Here is a 20,262-nt window from a genome sequence, read left to right as displayed (position 1 = left end):
GTGGCGGGAGGCGGCGGCGCCGGGGCCGCCTCGGTGAGGGCGGGCCGGGCTCGGGCTCCGCTCCGGCTCCGCTCCCTCCTGCCGGCGCTGCGCGGGGAAGCGTGAGGCTCCCCTCAGGCCGCGCCGGGACCCCGGGCCCGCGGCAGGCCGTGCCGCGGCGTCGTGAGGGGAAGATGGCCTCTCGGAGGATCACCCGCGAGGCGTTCGAGGCCGTGGTGCAGGACAAAGTTAAGCGGTACCGCATGGAGCGGAGCGATGCCGCGGGGGACCCCGTCCATCCTTTCAAAGGTAGGGGGAGCGGGGCGGCGGGGGCAGCCCGGCAGCGCCTGCCATCGATCCGCCTCACGCTGCTGTTCTCCCACATCCATTTTCATGGGAGAGGCGAACAGCTGGGGGAAAGGACTGGCACCGTAAAGGGAGGGGGGGGGGGAAAAAAAAAGGGAATTCAGACAAAGGAATTCTCTTCAGCATCACCGAGTGGGTCCGGTTCCAGCCGGGTCTCCAGGATGGAATTCTGGTGATGGCTCAGAAGTTAAATAAATGTAGGAGTGTGCTGGAAGCCTTTGGGTCTTTGTGTTTGGTGTTATTTTTGGGGGGAGAAGCTCAAAGCAGGGCATTGACCTCATGAGCGTAACACAAAACGTGGTCCCCAAATTATTTTGCCTCCTAAATTTGGGATGTAAAATGTCCAGCAAGACACTTGGATTGCATTCGCAGGGATGGACATTCATAGGAGAGCTTTAAAATGAAGTCTGTTATTTTTAGACTTGTATGAGCCCTGAAGAAATAATTTATATTAAACACTTCTATTTTTTGCCATCTATTTACTTTCTGAATTGAACTTCTGGGATTGGGGAACAAAGGTTTTGGATAATGAGAATTTCCTGCAGTAATGAGAGAATGGTGGTTGAGTTTGTAGAAGGTCTGAATTTCTGTCCAGCTGTGGAATTCCTCCTGGGAATTCTGCTCTGGGTGACAAGGTGGGGGATTGGCCAAAGCTTGGAGTTGCTGGTCTTGGAGGTCTTTGGCAATTTATAGATTCTGGGAAAGCTGAGAGTTCAGAGTTTTGATGGGTTTCATGCCTCAGGTAGAAGCTCAAGACTTGAGCCAGTGATGAGCAAAGACAGATTTGATTTGGAGGAGAGCTTGACCCCCTGAATTTGGGGATTGGAACGTGGGAATGGGAATATGCCGACGTGGATTTCCTCCAGCAGTCTCCCCCATTTTGACCCCTTTTCAACCTCTAAAATTTCTTTGCCCAGCTCACTCCCGGCCGCTGCCCCGGCCCCGCTACAACGAGAGCTTCCACCACGACGGGCGCTTCCCTCACGCCAACTGCCAGAGCGAGGACTGGAGCGGGGACCCCGGCGAGGATTACGCCGGGGAAAACTACCCCGGGGAAAACTACCCTGGGGAAAACTACCCCGGCCCTTCCCACAGAGCCGCCAGCCCCCTGCTCCGCCAGGAGAATTATTTCCACGGACGCTTCTCCCGGCCCGCGCCCCGGGAGCGGGAATTCGCCCGGGATTACGGGAAGTTTGGCCGTGCAGCTGCCCCCAGCAGGGAGTACGGGCACCACCCCCGCTGCCCCCGGCCGGGAGTACGGGCAGCGGGACAGGGATTACCAGCAGGGTTACGGCCCCTCGGATTCCTGGGGAGCCGGCGGGCCGCACGCAGCGGAGTTTGGCTCCCCGGGTGTTTTAGGGGATTTCAGGTCGCCCGGGCTGATGGAGGAGGAGTATGGCAGCGTGGAGGACCAGGAGTACGAGGCGGAGTTCGGGGCGCCGGACGGCGAGTTCCGGCCGCCGCTGCGCGGGGGAGGCGTGGGCAGGGGCAGAGTCCTGAGGGGGAAGCGCCTCACCAGGGGGGTGGTGAAACCCAAGGTGTTCAAAGGAGACCTCAAAAGCCCCCTCAAGAAGTGGAGCTTGAAGAAGCCCCAGCCAGGCCTGGATCCCAAAGCTCTGGATCAGCCTCTGGAAGTCGCCGAGCGCCCCGACCAGAGGCCGGTGCCCCTCCAGCAGCGCCCCAGCCCCAAGCTGCCCCCGCACCCCGTGGCAGCCCAGAGACCCGTCCTGAGGCTGCCGAAGCCCGCCCACGTCTTCAGGAACCTCAGCTTCGACCTGGTGGATAAATCTGACATTTTCTCCACCTTCGGCATCGAGATCATCAAGTGGGCCGGGTTCCACGCCATCAAAAACGACGCCGAGTTCTCGCGGCTCTTCGGGGCCCTCTTCGAGCTGGAGACTGAGACCTGTGCCAAGATGTTGGCCTCCTTCAAGTGCTCCCTGAGGCCAGAGCACAGAGATTATTGCTTTTTCACCATCAAGAGCTTGCAGCACGCCGCCCTGAAAACCCCCAAGGTGGACAACGAGTTCTTGAACATGCTGCTGGACAAGGGGGCCGTGAAAACCAAGAATTGCTTCTTCGAGATCATCAAACCTTTTGATAAATACATCATGAGGCTCCAGGACCGCCTCCTCAAGGGGGTGACCCCGCTGCTGATGGCCTGCAACGCCTACGAGCTGAGCGTTAAAACCAACGGCTTCGGCAACCCCAGGGAAATGGCCAACGCCTTCGAGACCACCGTGTCCCTGTGCCGGAAATCCCTGGCCCTGCTGGGCCAGACCTTTGCCCTGGCCTCTGTTTTCAGGCAGGAGAAAATCCTGGAGGCTGTGGGGCTGCAGGAGATGGCCCCAGCGCCGACGTCCTTCCCAAATTTCGACGACTCCACGCTCTTTGGGAGGGAGTACATCGAGAACTTGAAGGCTTGGCTGGAGAAGAGTGGGTATCCCATCCAGATGAAGAAAGGGGAGGCAGAATCCACGGAGCAGCTCAAAGCAGCCTCCCCCGACAGCAAAGGTAACGGGGAGGGAGATGCTTTGCGGGAGAGGGTTCATGTTTAGGGTTTGGAATTCCTGACTCTGGGAATTCCAGGTGAGTCCCACTCAGGGCTGGGGCAGGGAGGGAATTCCAGGTGAATCCCAGTCAGAACAGGAATTCCAGGTGAATCCAAATCAGGGCTGGGGCAGGGCTGGAATTCCAGGTGAATCCCAGTCAGAACAGGAATTCCAGGTGAGTCCCAATCAGAACAGGAATTCCAGATGAATCCCAATCACGGCTGGAATTCTAGGTGAATCCCAATCAGGTCTGGAATTCCAGGTGAATCCAAATCAGATCTGGAATTCCAGGTGAGTCCCAATCAGAACTGGAATTCCAGGTGAGTCCCAATCAGAACTGGAATTCCAGGTGAGTCCCAGCAGGGCTGGAATTCCAGATGAATCCCAATCAGAACAGGAATTCCAGGTGAATCCAAATCAGAACTGGAATTCCAGATGAATCCCAATCAGAACAGGAATTCCAGGTGAATCCAAATCAGAACTGGAATTCCAGATGAATCCCAATCAGAACAGGAATTCCAGGTGAATCCAAATCAGAACTGGAATTCCAGATGAATCCCAATCAGAACAGGAATTCCAGGTGAATCCCAATCAGAACAGGAATTCCAGGTGAGTCCCAGCAGGGCTGGAATTCCAGGTGAGTCCCAGCAGGGCTGGAATTCCAGGTGAGTCCCAGCAGGGCTGGAATTCCAGATGAATCCCAATCAGAACAGGAATTCCAGATGAATCCCAATCAGGTCTGTAATTCCAGATGAATCCCAATCAGGTCTGGAATTCCAGGTGAGTCCCAATCAGGTCTGGAATTCCAGACCCGGGCCGTGGATGTGTTTTTTTTTTTTTAGACCAGGGTGTTTTTAATAACAAACTGGTGCAGAATTTCAGTTAAAATTTGGAGTTTTCCCTAACTTGTTTTAGTTTGGGATCCCAAAATCCCCACAAATATCCCCAGAAAGTGTCCCGAGGGTGGTGCCAGGACAAGGGGAGCTGAGCCACACGAGCTCCGTTCGAGGAAGGTTTTTTTCCCATGGAAGTGGCAAAGCTCAGGGAGGGAACCTGGAGCCTCCTTTGGGGACACCCCAACCCCAGCAGACATTTCTGTGTCACCTGCTCCAGGATTTGGGATCCCTCCCCACCCTGGGATTCTGCTTCGGGTTTTTTTTGGTCAAATTTTTGTGTTTTTTTTTTTAAAAACAGCAAACATCAATTGTGTGAAAACACCCAAAAAATCCAACATCCTGCTGCTTGATGAGAATAAAACAAGGAGTGTTTTGTTTGTTTTTTTTTTAATGGGATTTATTTGGTTTGAATGCTTTTTTTTTATTATTTTTTAACGGGATTTCTTTCTCCCCGCAGCCCCCCAGCGAGCTGACAGGAAAGTTGTGGACACAATTGAGCAGCTGGTGAGCAGCATCGTGTCAGGAACTTTGTCTGCCAAGGACAGGAGTGCTCAGAAGAACTCTCCTGAATACTGGTGGGTGTGTGGGAAACTTGGAGTTGATATAATTAAAACTTCAGCCCTTCGCTCAGTGGGAATGATCAAAGCCTGTTGAATATTTAATCAGTTTTTTTTGGTTTTTGGGGTTTGTTTTTTGTTTTTTGTTTTTTTTTTTAGGAGGGGAATGTTTTCCTGGAGCTAATTATCCCTGGAAATGATCCTGGTGTTTGTGGTGTTGCTTTTGATGTGCCAATAACGGCTCTTTGTCGACCCAAATTCAAGGTGTTCAAAGCAATTTGCATTTTAGGAGCAAATTTGGGTGATGGAGACATCCAGCAAGGTAACAGGGTTTAGAATTCCAGGAAAAATGTTGGAAAAGGTGGAGCTGAGGCACCTCCAGGTGTGTGAGCTGATTCATTCCTGTCAAACCCCTCCAGTATTCATTTCCTTGATCCCAGAAAAACCTGCTCAGCCTCATGCTAAACTCCTGGGAAAAACAAACAAACTGGAATGCTGAGGGGGGTTGTGCTTAAAAAATTGAGATTTTCAGCAGATCCTCCTCCTTTGTTTCCTGTGTTCCCTCAGGTTCCTGTGTGACGAGGAGTACAAATCTCACAGGTCCAGGCTGTAAAAAATGGAGATTTTCAGCAGATCTCTCTCTTTTTTTCTCTGTTTCTCAGGTTCCTGTGTGACGAGGATTAGATATCTCACAGGCTGAGGCTGTAAAGAATGGAGATTTTCAGCAGATCTCTCTCTTTTTCTCTGTTTCTCAGGTTCCTGTCCGACGAGGAGAGCCTGGAGTACAAATACTACAGGCTGAGGCTTGTAAAAAATGGAGATTTTCAGCAGATCCCTCATTTGTTTCCTGTGTTTCTCAGGTTCCTGTGTGACGAGGATTAGATATCTCACAGGCTGAGGCTGTAAAAAATGGAGATTTTTAGCAGGATTAGATATCTCACAGGCTGAGGCTGTAAAAAATGGAGATTTTTAGCAGATTTCTCTCCTTTTTTCTGTTTCTCAGGTTCCTGTGTGATGAGGAGTACAAATCTCACAGGCTGTTTCTCAGGTTCCTGTGTGACGAGGATTAGATATCTCACAGGCTGAGGCTGTAAAGAATGGAGATTTTCAGCAGATCTCTCTCTTTTTCTCTGTTTCTCAGGTTCCTGTCCGACGAGGAGAGCCTGGAGTACAAATACTACAGGCTGAGGCTGTAAAAAAATGGAGATTTTCAGCAGATCCCTCATTTGTTTCCTGTGTTTCACAGGTTCCTGTGTGACGAGGATTAGATATCTCACAGGCTGAGGCTGTAAAAAATGGAGATTTTCAGCAGATCTCTCTCTTTTTCTCTGTTTCTCAGGTTCCTGTCCGACGAGGAGAGCCTGGAGTACAAATACTACAGGCTGAGGCTGTAAAGAATGGAGATTTTCAGCAGATCCCTCATTTGTTTCCTGTGTTTCACAGGTTCCTGTGTGACAAGGATTAGATATCTCACAGGCTGAGGCTGTAAAAAATGGAGATTTTCAGCAGATCTCTCTTTTTTTTTTTCTTCTGTTCCTCAGGTTCCTGTGTGATAAGGAGTACAAATACTACAGGCTGAGGCTGTAAAAAATGGAGATTTTCAGCAGATCTCTCTCTTTTTTTCTCTGTTTCTCAGGTTCCTGTGTGACGAGGATTAGATATCTCACAGGCTGAGGCTGTAAAGAATGGAGATTTTCAGCAGATCCCTCATTTGTTTCCTGTGTTTCACAGGTTCCTGTGTGACAAGGATTAGATATCTCACAGGCTGAGGCTGTAAAAAATGGAGATTTTCAGCAGATCTCTCTCTTTTTCTCTGTTTCTCAGGTTCCTGTCCGACGAGGAGTACAAATCTCACAGGTCCAGGCTGTAAAAAATGGAGATTTTCAGCAGATCTCTCTCTTTTTTTCTCTGTTTCTCAGGTTCCTGTGTGACGAGGATTAGATATCTCACAGGCTGAGGCTGTAAAGAATGGAGATTTTCAGTAGATCTCTCTCTTTTTCTCTGTTTCTCAGGTTCCTGTCCGACGAGGAGTACAAATCTCACAGGTCCAGGCTGTAAAAAATGGAGATTTTCAGCAGATCTCTCTCTTTTTCCCTGTTTCTCAGGTTCCTGTCCGACGAGGAGAGCCTGGAGTACAAATACTACAGGCTGAGGCTGTCAGAGGTGCAGAGGAGGAGCCTGCCTGGGGAAGGAGCTGCCCCAGAGTCCCTGCGGGCCATGCTCTACGCCAGGAGAGTGGCCAGCATCAAAAGGAGACTTTTCAAGAGGAAAAAAAAACCTGCCGTTGTCCCTCTCCGTGCCAGGAAGGTGAGGAGGGCAAGCAGGGGCACCCAGACTGTGCTGTCAGCTGGGACAGTGCTGAAGCACCCAGACCAAAATCTTCCAGGTCCAGCCCAGGCCAAGGTTGCCCTGGCAGAGCCCGGGCTGGCCCAGGCTGGCCTGGGTGCCACCTCGGCCTCCCAAGGTGCCAGCAGCTCCGAGGTGGCCGTGCCAGCAGAGGAGAAGGCAGGTCCTGAGGGTTCAGCAGCATCTCCTGAGCTTCTGCCAGCCCTGGGCTCTCAGTTTCCTGATGGTGAGTGAGGATTTGGGGTCCGATTTGGGATTTTAAATCATAGCAGGGCAAAAAATGACACGGGGTTAGATTGGGAATGTTAAATGATATCCAGGAAAAATCCCAAACTTCTCCTGCAACTCACAAAAATTCCTGCTGGAAACCCCAAACATCATTTATTTAACTCTGTATTTATGGAGTGGGTAGTTCTCAGCTGCACAGGTTTGGGGTTTGATTGGGAATTTTAAATGATATCCAGGAAAAATCCCAAACTTCTCCTGCAACTCACAAAAATTCCTGCTGGAAACCCCAAACATCATTTATTTAACTCTGTATTTGTGGAGTGGGTAGTTCTCAGCTGCACTGGTTTGGGGTTTGATTGGGAATTTTAAATGATATCCAGGAAAAATCCCAAACTTCTCCTGCAATTCACAAAAATTCCTGCTGGAAACCCCAAACCCCAGATCATTTCTTTTATATTGTATTTCTGAAGTGGGTAGCTCCCAGCTGCATTGCTCCGGGGTTTTAAATTATAGCAGGAAAAGCAAACATGAGTTAGCTTTGAAATTTTAAATTGTGTCCAGTAAAAAACCCAAATTTCTCCTGCAATTCACAAAAATTCCTGCTGGAAACCCCAACCCCATTTATTTAATTCTGTATTTATAGTAGTTCTCAGCTGCACTGGTTTGGGGTCCAATTTGGGATTTTAAATCATAGCAGGGCAAAAAATGACACGGGGTTAGATTGGGAATGTTAAATGATATCCAGGAAAAATCCCAAACTTCTCCTGCAACTCACAAAAATTCCTGCTGGAAACCCCAAACATCATTTAACTCTGTATTTATGGAGTGGGTAGTTCTCAGCTGCACTGGTTTGGGGTTTGATTTGAAATTTTAAATTATATCCAGGAAAAATCCCAAACTTCTCCTGCAATTCACAAAAATTCCTGCTGGAAATCCCAATCATTTATTTAATTCTGTAATGGAAACCCCAAACATCATTTATTTAACTCTGTATTTATGGAGTGGGTAGTTCTCAGCTGCACTGGTTTGGGGTTTGATTTGAAATTTTAAATTGCATCCAGAAAAAAAAAAAACATAAAAACAAAAAAACAACCAAATTTCTCCTGCAATCCAAAAAGAAATTCTGCTGGAATTTCAAACAGAATTTCCTTTCACGAGAAGAATTCCTGCTGGAAACCCCAGACCCCATTTCTTCAGTTCTGTCTTTTGGAGCTCTCAGCTGCCCTGACCTTTCCTGACAGAACACTTGTTCCTTGCAGTGGATGCCAAAACCATGGAAACTGCAGAGAAACTCGCCAGGTTTGTGGCTCAGGTAGGACCAGAGATTGAGCAGTTCAGCATTGACAACAGTGCAGATAACCCCGACCTCTGGTGAGTCCCAAACCCTTCCCTTCCTTCCCCTTCCCCATTCCCTTCCCCATTCCCTTCCCCATTCCCTTCCCCATTCCCTTCCCCATTCCCTTCCCCATTCCCTTCCCCATTCCCTTCCCCATTCCCTTCCCCTTTTCCCTTCCCTCCCTTCCTCTCCCTTCTCCCTCCTCCCTTCTCCTCCCTTCTCCTCCCTTCTCCTCCCTTCTCCTCCCTTCTCCTCCCTTCTCCTCCCTTCTCCTCCCTTCTCCTCCCTTCTCCTCCCTTCTCCTCCCTTCTCCTCCCTTCTCCTCCCTTCTCCTCCCTTCTCCTCCCTTCTCCTCCCTTCTCCTCCCTTCTCCTCCCTTCTCCTCCCTTCTCCTCCCTTCTCCTCCCTTCTCCTCCCTTCTCCTCCCTTCTCCTCCCTTCTCCTCCCTTCTCCCTTCTCCCTCCTCCCTTCTCCTCCCTTCTCCTCCCTTCTCCTCCCTTCTCCTCCCTTCTCCTCCCTTCTCCTCCCTTCTCCTCCCTTCTCCTCCCTTCTCCTCCCTTCTCCTCCCTTCTCCTCCCTTCTCCTCCCTTCTCCTCCCTTCTCCTCCCTTCTCCTCCCTTCTCCTCCCTTCTCCTCCCTTCTCCTCCCTTCTCCTCCCTTCTCCTCCCTTCTCCTCCCTTCTCCTCCCTTCTCCTCCCTTCTCCTCCCTTCTCCTCCCTTCTCCTCCCTTCTCCTCCCTTCTCCTCCCTTCTCCTCCCTTCTCCTCCCTTCTCCTCCCTTCTCCTCCCTTCTCCCTTCTCCCTCCTCCCTTCTCCTCCCTTCTCCTCCCTTCTCCTCCCTTCTCCTCCCTTCTCCTCCCTTCTCCTCCCTTCTCCTCCCTTCTCCTCCCTTCTCCTCCCTTCTCCTCCCTTCTCCTCCCTTCTCCTCCCTTCTCCTCCCTTCTCCTCCCTTCTCCTCCCTTCTCCTCCCTTCTCCTCCCTTCTCCTCCCTTCTCCTCCCTTCTCCTCCCTTCTCCTCCCTTCTCCTCCCTTCTCCTCCCTTCTCCTCCCTTCTCCTCCCTTCTCCTCCCTTCTCCTCCCTTCTCCTCCCTTCTCCTCCCTTCTCCTTTTCCCCTTCCCTTCCCTCCCCTTCCTTTCCCTTCTCCCTTCTCACTTCTCCCTTCCCTTCCTTCCCCTTCCCCGTTCCCTTCCCCTTCTCCCTTCTCCCTTCCCTCCCCTTCCTTTCCCTTCTCCCTTTCCCCTTCCCTTCCCTCCCCTTCCTTCCCCTTCTCCCTTCCCTCCCCTTCCTTTCTCTTCTCCTTTCCCCTTCCCTTCCCTCCCCTTCCTTTCCCTTTCCCCTTCCCTTGCCCTTCCCTTTTCCTTTCCCCTTCCTTTCCCCTTCCCCTTCCCTCCCCTTCCCCGTTCCCTTCCCCTTTTCCCTTCCCTTCCTTCCCCTTCCCCGTTCCCTTCCCCTTTTCCCCTTTTCCCCCTTTCCCCTCCCCTTTCCCCTCCCCTACCCTCCCTCTGAAATCGCTGCTTTTTGGGCTTTCAGGGACAGAGGGGTTTGGGTTCTGCCTCCAGCACCTCTGTTCATGGGGAATAGCTGAAATATCTCAGGGAAGAAATCCCATTTATGCAGGAAAGTGTTGATTTCTAATCATCAGCTTGATTTCTTTTTGGTCCTCATCACCAGCCCTGAAACGGTGAATTTTGAAGATGATTCCAATGAGTTCATTAATTCTTCCCAATTAATTCAATAATTCTTCCCAATGAGTTCATTAATTCTTCCCAATGAGTTCATTAATTCTTCCCAATGAATTCATTCATTCTTCCCAATGAATTCAGTAATTCTTCCCAATGAATTCATTCATTCTTCCCAATGAATTTATTAATTCTTCCCAATGAATTCATTAATTATTCCCAATGAATTCATTCATTCTTCCCAATGAATTTATTAATTCTTCCCAATTAATTCAGTAATTCTTCCCAATGAATTCATTCATTCTTCCCAATTAATTCATTCATTCTTCCCAATGAATTTATTAATTCTTCCCAATGAATTCATTAATTCTTCCCAATGAATTCATTAATTCTTCCCAATGAATTCATTAATTCTTCCCAATGAATTCATTCATTCTTCCCAATGAATTCATTCATTCTTCCCAATGAATTCATTCATTCTTCCCAATGAATTCTTCCCAATGAATTCATTCATTCTTCCCAATGAATTCATTCATTCTTCCCAGTGAATTCATTCATTCTTCCCAATGAATTCTTTCCACTGAATTCATTAATTCTTCCCAATGAACTGATTAATTATTCCCACTGAATTCATTAATTATTCCCACTGAATTCATTAATTATTCCCACTGAATTCATTAATTCTTTCCATTGAGTTCATTAACTCTTCCCAATGAATTCATTCATTCTTCCCAGTGAATTGATTAATTATTCCCAATGAATTCATCAATTCTTCCCACTGAATTCCTTCTTCCGAGGAGAATTTGGGAAGTGCTGCTGACCATCAGCTGCAGGGGGAAGTTGCTGTTTGTAGGAAGGGAATTCCCCATTCCTCCCCAAAAACTCCTGCCCTGGCCACTCCAGAATCAGCCAGAGATTTATTCCTAAAATCTTACAGCATTCCAGCTGAAAAAAATCTCTTTTGGACCTTAATTTCCCTGGACTTTGGACTTAATTTCCCTGGATTTTGGATTTAATTCCCTGCATTTTGGATTTAATTTCCGTGGATTTTGGATTTAATTCCCTGCATTTTGGATTTAATTCCTTGGATTTTGGATTTAATTCCCTGGATTTTGGACCTTAATTTCCCTGCATTTTGGACCTTAATTTCCCTGAATTTTTAACCTTATTCCCCTGGATTTTTAACCTTATTCCCCTGGATTTTTTTGCCATTTCTTCCCTGGATTTCTGATATTGTTTCTCTGGATTGTTGACTTTATTTCCCCTGGATTTTTGACCTTCTTTTCCCTGGATTTTTCACCTTATTTCTCTGGCTTTTTGACCTTATTTTCCCCTGCATTTTTGACCTTGTTTCCCCTGGATTTTTGCCCATATTTTCCCCTGAATTTTTGACCTTATATTCCCCTGGACTTTTTACCCTTATGTCCCCTGCATTTTTAACCTTATTTTCCCCTGGATTTTTGACCTTACTTTGCAGCATTTTTGACCATATTTTTCTCTGCATTTTTCACTTTATTTCCCCTGGACTTTTGACCTTATTCCCCCTGCATTTTTACCCTTATCCCCCTGCATTTTTACCCTTATCCCCCTACATTTTTACCCTTATCCCCCCTGCATTTTTACCCTTATCCCTCTCCATTTTGACCTTATTCCCCCTGCATTTTGACCTTATTTCTCTGCATTTTTGACCATATTTTCCCCTGCATTTTTACCCTTATCCCCCTGCATTTTTACCCTTATTCCCCCTCCATTTTTACCCTTATCCCCCTGCATTTTTACCCTTATCCCCCTGCATTTTTACCCTTATTCCCCCTCCATTTTTACCCTTAATCCCCCTACATTTTTACCCTTATCCCCCCTGCATTTTTACCCTTATTTCCCCTACATTTTTACCCTTATCCCCCTGCATTTTTCCCCTTATCCCCCTGCATTTTCCCCCTTATCCCCCTGCATATTTACCCTTATTTCCCTGCTTTTTTTCCCTTAATCCCCCTACATTTTTACCCTTATCCCCCTGCATTTTTACCCTTATCCCCCCTGCATTTTTACCCTTATCCCCCTGCATTTTTACCCTTATTTTCCCTGCATTTTTACCCTTATTTCCCCTACATTTTTCCCCTTATTTCCCCTACATTTTTACCCTTCTCCCCCTGCATTTTTACCCTTATTTCCCCTCCATTTTTACCCTTATCCCCCTCCATTTTTTACCCTTATCCCCCTGCATTTCTGACCTTCCCCCCCCCCCATTTTCATTCTCCCTTTCCCACCTCCCCACCTCAGGTTCCTCCAGGATCCGAGCAGCCCTGCCTTCAAATTCTACCGCATGAAAGTTTTCCAGCTGTGCCCCTCCATCACCTTCAGCCCCGAGGCTGCAGAAGCTGCCCCAGCTGCAGGGACAGCCCAGGAGGACGAGGAGGAAGAAGAAGAAGAAGAGGAAGAGGAAGAAGAGGAAGAAGCTGAGTTTGAACCCTCCCAACCTCTGGGGGACGAGGAGGAGGAGGAGGAGGAGGAGGAGGATGAGGAGGACGTGGCAGCAGGTAGAAGGGTGGCAAACCTAGAGGAAGATTTGGTGTCCAGAGCAGGAGAGGAGATGTCAGGAGGTGAAGTGCAGCTCTCCAGCCCCTCTGACGGCGCTGTCCCAAATCTGTCGACACAGGCACCCGGCCCGGCCCCCGGCGCGCGCTTCCCCCGCAAAAGGGTCAGCTCCAAGTCCCTGAAAGTGGGCATGATCCCTGCCCCCAAAAGGATCTGCCTCATCCAGGAGCCCAAAGGTCAGTGCCCATTGAAATATCTCATTTTTATATTAAAATAGAGGAGAATTTGGGGAAAAACCCTGAGTTTTTAGGTGCCATCGCTTTAAAAAATGGCATTTCTTTAGTGCAAAAAGGTCAGCTGCAAGTCCCTGAAAGTGGGCATGATCCCTGCCCCCAAAAGGATCTGCCTCATCCAGGAGCCCAAAGGTCAGTGGCTGCTGAAATGGTTCCATTTTATATTAAAATACAGGAGGATTTGGGAAAAAAATCCTGAGTTTTTCGGTGTGGTCGCTTTAAAAAATGGCATTTCTCTAATAAAAAATTCAGCTGCAAGTCCCTGAAAGTGGGCATGATCCCTGCCCCCAAAAGGATCAGCCTCATCCAGGAGCCCAAAGGTCAGTGGCCATTGAAATATCTCAGTTTTATATTAAAAGAGAAGAGAATTTGGGGAGAAACCCTGATTTTTTAGGTGCCATCCCTTTAAAAAATGGCATTTCTTTAGTGCAAAATGGTCAGCTCCAAGTCCCTGAAAGTTGGGATGATCCCGACCCCAAAAGGATCTGCCTCATCCAGGAGCCCAAAGGTCAGTGGATATTGAAATATCTCAGGTTTATATTAAAATAGAGGGGAAAAATCACCAGTTTTTAGATGTCGTCGCTTTAAAAAATGGCATTTCTCTAATAAAAAATTCAGCTGCAAGTCCCTGAAAGTTGGGATGATCCCGACCCCAAAAGGATCTGCCTCATCCAGGAGCCCAAAGGTCAGTGGATATTGAAATATCTCAGTTTTATATTAGAATAGAGGGGAAAAATCACCAGTTTTTAGGTATTGTCGCTTTAAAAAATGGCATTTCTCTAATAAAAAATTCAGCTGCAAGTCCCTGAAAGTGGGCATGATCCCGACCCCAAAAGGATCTGCCTCATCCAGGAGCCCAAAGGTCAGTGGATATTGAAATATCTCATTTTTATATTAAAATAGAAGAGAATTTGGGGAAAAATCCTGATTTTTTAGGTGTCATCGCTTTAAAAAATGGCATTTCTTTAGTGCAAAAAGGTCAGCTCCAAGTCCCTGAAAGTTGGGATGATCCCAACCACAAAAGGATCTGCCTCATCCAGGAGCCCAAAGGTCAGTGGATATTGAAATGGTTCCATTTTATCCTGAAATAAATGAGGATTTGGGAAAAAAATCCCCATTTTTTAGGTGTTTTGTCACTTAAAAAAATCACATTTTTCCAATACAAAGTTCAGCTGCAAGTCCCTGAAAGTTGGGGTGATCCCGAACCCAAAAGGATCAGAGCTCAAAGGTCGGTGGGAATTGAAATATTTCACTTTTATTTGAAAATAGAGGAGAATTTGGGCAAAAATACTGATTTTTAGGTGATTTTTCACTTAAAAATGGCATTTTTTCTTACAAAAATGGACACAAAATTCACTTTAATTCCGAATTAAAGTGGCAAAGGAGAAGCAGAATAGAAAAATCCAAATTTCAGTGGGCATGGGGATATTTAAGAGGAGAATTTGGGCAAAAATTCCGATTTTTTAGGTGTTTTTTCACTTAAAATTGGCATTTTTTCCTACAAAAATGGACACAAAATTCACTTTAAATCTGCATTTAAATCTGCAAAGGGTAGAAGAGCCCAAAGGTCAGTGAGCATCAAAATATTTCGATTTTAATCTGAAATAAAAGAGGATTTGGGAAAAAAAAAAATCTCAATTTTGAGGTGTTTTCTTGCTGGTTGTTGCTTAAACTTGGCATTTTTCCCTACAAAAATGGACACAAAATTCACTTTAAATCCGAATTAAAGTGGCAAAGGAGAAGCAGAATAGAAAAATCCAAATTTCAGTGGGCATGGGGATATTTCAGAGGAGAATTTGGGCAAAAATCCCAATTTTTTAGGTGTTTTTTTCACTTAAAATTTGCATTTTTTCTTACAAAAATGGACACAAAATTCACTTTAAATCTGCATTTAAATCTGCACGTTTGGCTCAATAATCCCAGTATTACCGGAGGATATATTTATATTCAATTGACTAGAGATGTATTTTTACATTAATTTCTATTTTTATTAATTTTTATCGTTGCATTTTTATTCCTAATTTCTCTTCTTGCTTCTGTTTTAGGTCCAGGCTTGAAATGCAGTTTTTTGGAGGATTTTTAGCTGCGCTTTGGCGTTTTTTTTACTGGAAATAATTGGAATTTCCAGCTGAATTTTGGGTTTCTTTGCCTTGCAGTGCATGAACCCGTCAGGATTGCCTATGACAGACCCCGGGCTGCCCTGCCACCAAGAAGAAAAAGGTAAAAAAATTTCACATTTCTGCCCCAAAAATCCAGCCAAAAAAACGAGAAATGGTTTGGAAAAACAACTACAAAAAAAAAACCAAAAAAAAATTTAATTTTTTGGTTTTATACTGGAAAGAAGGAAATTCGTTTTTAAAAATTCATTTAAAAATTCCTTTTAAAGAAGGGGAATTGCTGCAAGGGAATTGCTTTAAGAATTCCTTTAAAAGAAGGAAATTCCTTTAAAGAAATGGATTGAAAATAAGGAAATTCCTTTTAAAAATTCCTTCAAAAGAAGGAAATTCCTTTTAAAAAAATTGGATTGAAAATAAGGAAATTCCTTTTAAAAATTCCTTTAAAATAAGGAAATTCCTTTAAAGAAATGGATTGAAAATAAGGAAATTCCTTTTAAAAATTCCTTTGAAAGAAGGAAATTCCTTTAAAGAAATTCTTTTAAAATCCCATTTAAAAAAGCAAAATTCCTTTAAGAGAAGGAAATTTCTTTTTAAAAAATCCCTTTAAGAGAAGGAAATTCCTTTAAAAAAATCCTTTAAAAATTCCTTTAAATGAAGGAAAATGATTTTTTAAAAAATCCTTTAAAAATCGCATTTAAAAAAGCAAAATTCCTTTAAAAATTCCTATAAAAGAAGGAAATTCCTTTTAAAAAATCCTTTAAAAATTCCTTTAAATAAAGAAAATTCCTTTAAAAAATCCTTTAAAAATTCCTTTAAGAGAAGGAAATTTCTTTTTTAAAAAATCCTTTAAAAATCCCATTTAAAAAAGCAAAACTCCTTTAAAAACTCATTTAAAAAAGGGAATTTCCTTTAAAAAAAATTCAATTTACACCGGTCCGGATGGCAGTTTCAGCCATTTCACCCTGCCCTCTCCCACCCCAATCAATTCCTGGATTTTTCCCCCTTTTTTCCCCCCTTTTCCCTTTTTTCCCCTTTTTTCCCCTTTTTTCCGCTTTTTTCCCCTTTTTCCCCCTTTTCCCCCCATTTTTCCCATTTTCCCCCCTTTCCCCCCTTTTCCCTCCTTTTCCCCTTTTTTCTCCATTTTTTTCCCTTTTTTTCCCCCTTTTTTCCCTTTTCCCCCGCTTTTCCCCCCTTTTTTCCCCCATTTTCCCCCCATTTTCCCCCTTTTCCCCCCATTTTTCCCGTTTTCCCCCATTTTCCCCCCTTTCCCCTCTTTCCCCCCTTTTCCCCTTTTCTCCCCTTTTTTTCCCCTTTTTTTTTCCCTTTTTTTCCCCTTTTTTTTCCCTTTTCCCCCCTTTTTCCCCCCATTTTCCCCCCATTTTCCCCCATTTTCCCCCCATTTTTCCCCCATTTTCCCCCATTTTCCCCCATTTTCCCCCATTTCCCCCCATTTTCCCCCCATTTTTTCCCATTTTCCCCCCATTTTTCCCCATTTTTTCCCCCATTTCCCCCCCATTTTCCCCCATTTTTTTCCCATTTTCCCCCATTTTTTCCCCAGAAAAGCAAGGACGTGGAGGTGCCCCAGAAGAGGCTGAGCCCCCGGAACGTGGGGTTCCAGATGCTGCAGAGGATGGCTGCAGAGGATGGGCTGGCAGGAGGGGCACGGCCTGGCACGCGCGGCCGCGGCATCCGCGAGCCCGTGCACCTGTAAGGAGATGGGGGATTTATGGGGGAATTATGGGGGGAAATATGGGATTTAATGGGGATTTATAGGGGAAAATATGGGGATTTATGGGGGAAAATAGGGATTTAATGGGGGGATTCATAGGGGGAAATATGGGATTTATAGGGGAAAATAGGGGATTTAAGGGGGATTTATAGGGGAAAATATGGGATTTAATAGGGGATTTATGGGGGGATTTAATGGGGATTTATAGGGAAAATATGGGATTTATCGGGGGATTTATAGGGGAAAATGTGGGATTTAATGGGGGATTTATAGGGGGAAATAGGGGGTTTATGGGGGATTATGGGGGGAAATAGGGGATTTATAGGGGAAAATAGGGATTTATGGGGGGAAATATGGGATTTAATGGGGGATTTATAGGGGGAAATAGGGGATTTATTTGGGGATTTATAGGGGGAAATAGGGATTTATAGGGGAAAATATGGATTTAATGGGGATTTATAGGGGAAATGGGGGATTTAATGGGGGATTTATAGGGGGATTTATAGGGAAAATAGGGGATTTATGGGGATTTATAGGGGAAAAATAGGGGATTTAATGGGAAAATATGGGCATTTAATGGGAGGAAAATAGGGGTTACTTAAGGGGAAAATAGGGGTTTTAATGGGGGATTTATAGGGGAAAATATGGGGATTTATAGGGGAAAATAGGGGATTTAATGGGGGATTGAATGGGGGAAATACGGGGATTTGTAGGGGGATTGAATGGGGAATATGGGGTTTTATAGGGAAATGTGGGATTTAGGGGGGATTATAGGGGGAAATGTGGTTTTAATGGGGGATTTATAGGGGGAAATGTGGGATTTAATGGGGATTTATAGGGGGAAATATGGGATTTAATGGGGATTTATAGGGGGAAATGTGGGATTTAATGGGGGATTTATAGGGGGAAATATGGGATTTATAGGGGAAAATATGGATTTAATGGGGATTTATAGGGGGAAAATGTGGTTTTAATGGGGGATTTATAGGGGGAAATGTGGTTTTAATGGGGGATTTATAGGGGGAAATATGGGGATTTATAGGGGAAAATATGGATTTAATGGGGGATTTATAGGGGGAAATGTGGTTTTAATGGGGGATTTATAGGGGGAAATGTGGATTTAATGGGGGATTTATAGGGGGAAATGTGGGATTTATTGGGGGATTTATAGGGGGAAATGTGGGATTTAATGGGGGATTGAATGGGGGAAACACGGGATTTGTAGGGGGATTGAATGGGGGAATTATGGGGTTTTCCACTGGGAATTCGCCTTCTAGTGGGAACTGGGGAATTCAAAAGGCTGGAAAATCTCAGATGGAGTAAGTCGCTGTAGTGGTCCCCAGCAAGCGGCCGCGGCGGCCCCGCGGGACGCAGGCTTGCCCGGGAAAAGGGAATTCCTGGCTCTGAGGGTGCCGCTGTGTCCCCCAGGGGCGCAACCTCCGCAGGCGAGGGTCTGGGGGTGGCGGGCGAGCAGAGCCAGGACGACGCGTTCGACGTGTTCCGCCAGAGGATGATCCAGATGTACCGGCAGAAACGGGCAAGCAAGTAGGTGAGTGCAGCGGCCGGGGTCCCTCTGCACGCCAGCCCCGATCCAAACCATCCCAGATCCCGAACCCCAAATCCCAAACTCCAAATCCCAAATCCTAAACTCCAAATCCAAATCATCCCAGATCCCGAACCCCAGATCCTCAACTCCAAATCCCAAATCCCAAATCCTAAATCCTAAACTCCAAATCATCCCAGATCCCGAACCCCAAATCCTAAACTCCAAATCCCGAACCCCAGATCCCGAACCCCAGATCCCGAACCCCATATCCCAAACCCCAAATCCCCAAATCCTGAACCCCAAATCCTAAACTCCAAATCCAAATCATCCCAAATCCCGAACCCCAAATCCCAAATCCTAAACTCCAAATCCAAATCATCCCAAATCCCAAACCCCAAATCCCAAATCCTGAATCCCGAACCCCAAATCCCAAATCCTAAACTCCAAATCCAAATCATCCCAAATCCCGAACCCCAAATCCTAAACTCCAAATTCAAATCATCCCAAATCCCAAACCCCAAATCCAAAATCCCAAACCCCAAATCCCAAACTCCAAATCCCAACCCCCAAATCCATAATCCCAAACTCGGATTCCCAATCCCCAAATCCCGAACCCCAAATCCAAAATCCCAAATCCCAAACTCCAAATCCAAAATCCCAAACCCCATATCCCAAACTCCAATTCCCAATCCCCAAATCCCCAAATCCCGAACCCCAAATCCAAAATCCCAACCCCCAAATCCCAACCCCCAAATCCCGAACCCCAAATCCAAAATCCTGAACTTCAAATCCAAAATCCTGAACCCCAAATTCAAAATCACAAACCCCAAATCCCAATTCCCAAATCCAAATCCCAAATCCTGAACCTCAAATCCAAAATCCCAAACCTTAAATCCCAAATCTCAAACCCCAATCCCCAAATCCCAAACTCCAAATCCCAAACCCCAAATCAAAATCCCCAAACCCCAAATCCCAAACCCCAAATCCAAATCCCAAACCCCAAATCCAAATCCCCAAACCCCAAATCCCCAAACCCCAAAACCCCAAATCCCAAATCCCCAAGCCCCAAATCCCCAAACCCCAAATCCCCAAACCCCAAATCCCAAACCCCAAAGCGTCCCAGCCGCTCTGGGGGCTCAGTGCTCAGTGACCCCGAGAGCTCCACGTGGAGTGTCTGTGATTTCTGAGGATCTCTTCCTCTTTTCCTCTTTTTTCCTCTTCTTTTTCTCTTTTTTTTCCTCTTTTTTTCCTCTCTTTTCTTCTCCTTTTTTCTCTTTTTTCTTTTTCCTTTTTTTTCCTCTTTTTTCCTCTTTTTTCCTCTGTTTTCGCTCTTTTCCCTCTTTTTCTTCTCCTTTTCCTTCTCCTTTTTCTTCTGCTTTTTCTTCTCCTTTTTCTTCTCCTTTTTCCTTTCTTTTTCCCTTCTTTTTCCCTTCTTTTTCCCTCTCTTTTCCCCTCTCTTTTCCCTCTCTTTTTCTTCTCCTTTTTCCCCTCCTTTTTCCCCTCCTTTTTCCCCCCTCTTTTTCCCTCTTTTTCCCTCTTTTTCCCTCTTTTTCCCTCTTTTTTCCTCTTTTTCCCTCTCTTCTCTCTCTCTTTTCCTTCTCCTTTTCCCCTCCTTTTCCCCCCTCTTTTTTCCTCTTTTTTCCTCTTTTTCCCTCTCTTTTCCTTCTCCTTTTCCCCCTCTTTTTTCCTCTTTTTCCCTTCTCTTTTCCTTCTCCTTTTCCCCCTCTTTTTTCCTCTTTTTCCTCTCTTTTCTCTCTCCTTTTCTGGTTTTTTCTTGCTCTTTTATTCTCTTTTCTCTCCTTTTTCCCCTCCCTTTTTTCTCTCTTTTCTCTCATTCCAGCTCCAGGCTCTCTTCCATGAAGACCCCAGAGCCCCTCCCCTCCCTCCCGTGCTGTCTCTGCTGGATTTTGGTCGGATTTTCCCTGGAATTCCACCCCAAACTTCAGATTTTCCCTGGAATTCCATCCCAAATTCTGGATTTTCCTGGAATTCCACCCCAAAATTCACATTTTCCACCCGAAATTTCAGATTTCCCTGGAATTCCACCCCAAATTCCAGATTTTCCATCCCAAATTTCAGATTTTCCCTGGAATTCCACCCCAA

General features: G+C 46.0%; 1 protein-coding gene across 1 annotated transcript; it reads left to right on the top strand.

Moving 5' to 3' along the window:
• Positions 1–85: 85 nt before the first annotated feature.
• SUGP2 (SURP and G-patch domain containing 2) lies at positions 86–20,131 on the top strand. The gene is given in 12 exon segments (XM_068173763.1): positions 86–288; positions 1,263–1,579; positions 1,581–2,859; positions 4,251–4,368; positions 6,456–6,922; positions 8,184–8,295; positions 12,220–12,710; positions 14,924–14,956; positions 14,959–14,987; positions 16,443–16,591; positions 18,042–18,162; positions 20,000–20,131. Coding segments are annotated over 11 exon segments (3,231 nt in total). The 5' UTR covers positions 86–173; the 3' UTR covers positions 20,000–20,131.
• Positions 20,132–20,262: the final 131 nt, after the last annotated feature.

This window comes from Anomalospiza imberbis, chromosome 27, assembly GCF_031753505.1.
Source record: "Anomalospiza imberbis isolate Cuckoo-Finch-1a 21T00152 chromosome 27, ASM3175350v1, whole genome shotgun sequence".
Lineage (NCBI taxonomy): Eukaryota > Metazoa > Chordata > Aves > Passeriformes > Viduidae > Anomalospiza > Anomalospiza imberbis.
The sequence above is the reverse complement of the archived record's forward strand: the minus strand, read 5'-3'. Positions and strand labels throughout refer to the sequence as shown.